Genomic DNA, 998 nt, shown 5'->3' on the forward strand with positions numbered 1-998 from the left:
CAGGAAAGTGTATGTGCACTAATACTCCTCCTCCACGTCGGCTCCTGCTCCTCTGGTTTTCTTATGAATAGCTCGGTTAAAGCTGTGGCAGGCAGGGACCCAATGATTGTCATGGAGACCTAACTTACAGCCCGGGATGCCCTTCTGGGACCGGTGGCAGCACATCCAGTAGCCAGGCCCGTAGGGTAGAGCTTGGCAGTAGGGTTTGGGGTGCCAGCGGCACAGCGACACGTCCCCCTTCACGTACTTCTTCTTGCACTGCTTGCAGGGGTCCTCCCTGTAGCGGGGGTCGCGCACCCAGCGCGAGTCCGCCGGCCGGATGTTGTAGTACTCAATGAGGAATTTAAAGTAGTAGCAAGTGCATTTGAGGGCAACCAGGCTCCTGGTGGGAAGCAACCCAAAGATCTTCACTATGATGTGGTGAGGCAAGAAGGCCATATACTGCTGAGGCTCCAGAAGCTGCTGGATTTTAAACCTGGTCTCCAGAAAGTCATGCGAGACCTGCTTTTTAAAGCAGGAAGAGTCCAGTACTTGCAAAGCCCCTTCTGCGGGCGGAGCAGAGAGGGCAGATGGCTCTGGGGGGACACCGTCAGTGACGTGTGACCTGTCAGATGCCAAAGCATCCTCATCCTCATTTTGGGCCACTTCTCCTGGCTTTTCTTGGGTACTCTGCCGTAGCGGCTGTCGCTCATGAGCAGCAGGCTGGTCAGCCTGGAGGAAAAACAGCCTCCCTGGCAGCGGATCCTCACCAGGACTGGGGTCAGTGAGCTTCTCCTTCCTGCACCCCTTCTCGGTCTTGGTGACTGATATACTGATGCACAAGGGCTCCTTCCTGGCAGGATGCAGGCTCTGCTTTGGGAAGATCACAGGCTCTTTCGACATACAATCAACAGTCGCATCCCTGCTCTGCAAGGAGCCCGGGGACAGCCTGGCAGCAGCGGGGCAGGCAGGTGACAGGGGTGCGGGAGGCCGGAGCCGCACGTCGGGGCCGCCCCTGC

At 57.8% G+C, this 998-nt stretch overlaps 1 protein-coding gene across 1 annotated transcript; it reads right to left on the reverse strand.

Moving 5' to 3' along the window:
* FBXO34 (F-box protein 34) lies at nt 1–987 on the reverse strand (the record flags this gene model as incomplete). Its single annotated transcript, XM_008945214.1, has 1 exon — nt 1–987. A coding segment is annotated over one exon (969 nt), but the record flags the coding sequence as incomplete, so codon positions are not given.
* Nucleotides 988–998: the final 11 nt, after the last annotated feature.

This window comes from Merops nubicus, unplaced genomic scaffold (assembly GCF_000691845.1).
Source record: "Merops nubicus isolate BGI_N331 unplaced genomic scaffold, ASM69184v1 scaffold17158, whole genome shotgun sequence".
NCBI lineage: Eukaryota > Metazoa > Chordata > Aves > Coraciiformes > Meropidae > Merops > Merops nubicus.